Source organism: Frankliniella occidentalis, unplaced genomic scaffold (assembly GCF_000697945.3).
Source record: "Frankliniella occidentalis isolate FOCC.00 unplaced genomic scaffold, Focc_3.1 Scaffold1029, whole genome shotgun sequence".
Lineage (NCBI taxonomy): Eukaryota > Metazoa > Arthropoda > Insecta > Thysanoptera > Thripidae > Frankliniella > Frankliniella occidentalis.
In genome coordinates, this window is record NW_026268135.1 from 15,319 (window position 1) to 15,647 (window position 329).

Here is a 329-nt window from a genome sequence, read left to right on the forward strand (position 1 = left end):
GTTGAGGGTGAAGCCGACCGTGTTCGCGAAGGTGTCGAGGCCGGCGGCGAAGAAGTTGAAGCCCTGCGCCGCCATCACCTCGGGCGTGAGCTCGACGTGGTGCTCCGGGTCCGCGTCGGCGTCGGCCAGCTCGGCCGAGCGCGCCTGCAGCATGAGCTGGACGAAGTCGTTGCGCACCACCTTGTGCCGCTCACGCTGCTCCACCGTGTCCTTCATCAGGTCGATGAAGAAGCGGTGCACGTCCGGGAAGATCCTCTTGTAGGGCAGGAGCGCGCCCAGCCTCGGGTGGATGGCGATGAGCGCGTGGCGGACCAGCCTTCGGAGCGTCT

General features: G+C 67.5%; 1 protein-coding gene across 1 annotated transcript; it reads right to left on the minus strand.

The window, feature by feature from the left end:
- On the minus strand, positions 1-327 carry LOC127751786 (cytochrome P450 6a22-like; the record flags this gene model as incomplete). Its single annotated transcript, XM_052275847.1, has 1 exon — positions 1-327. A coding segment is annotated over one exon (327 nt), but the record flags the coding sequence as incomplete, so codon positions are not given.
- Positions 328-329: the final 2 nt, after the last annotated feature.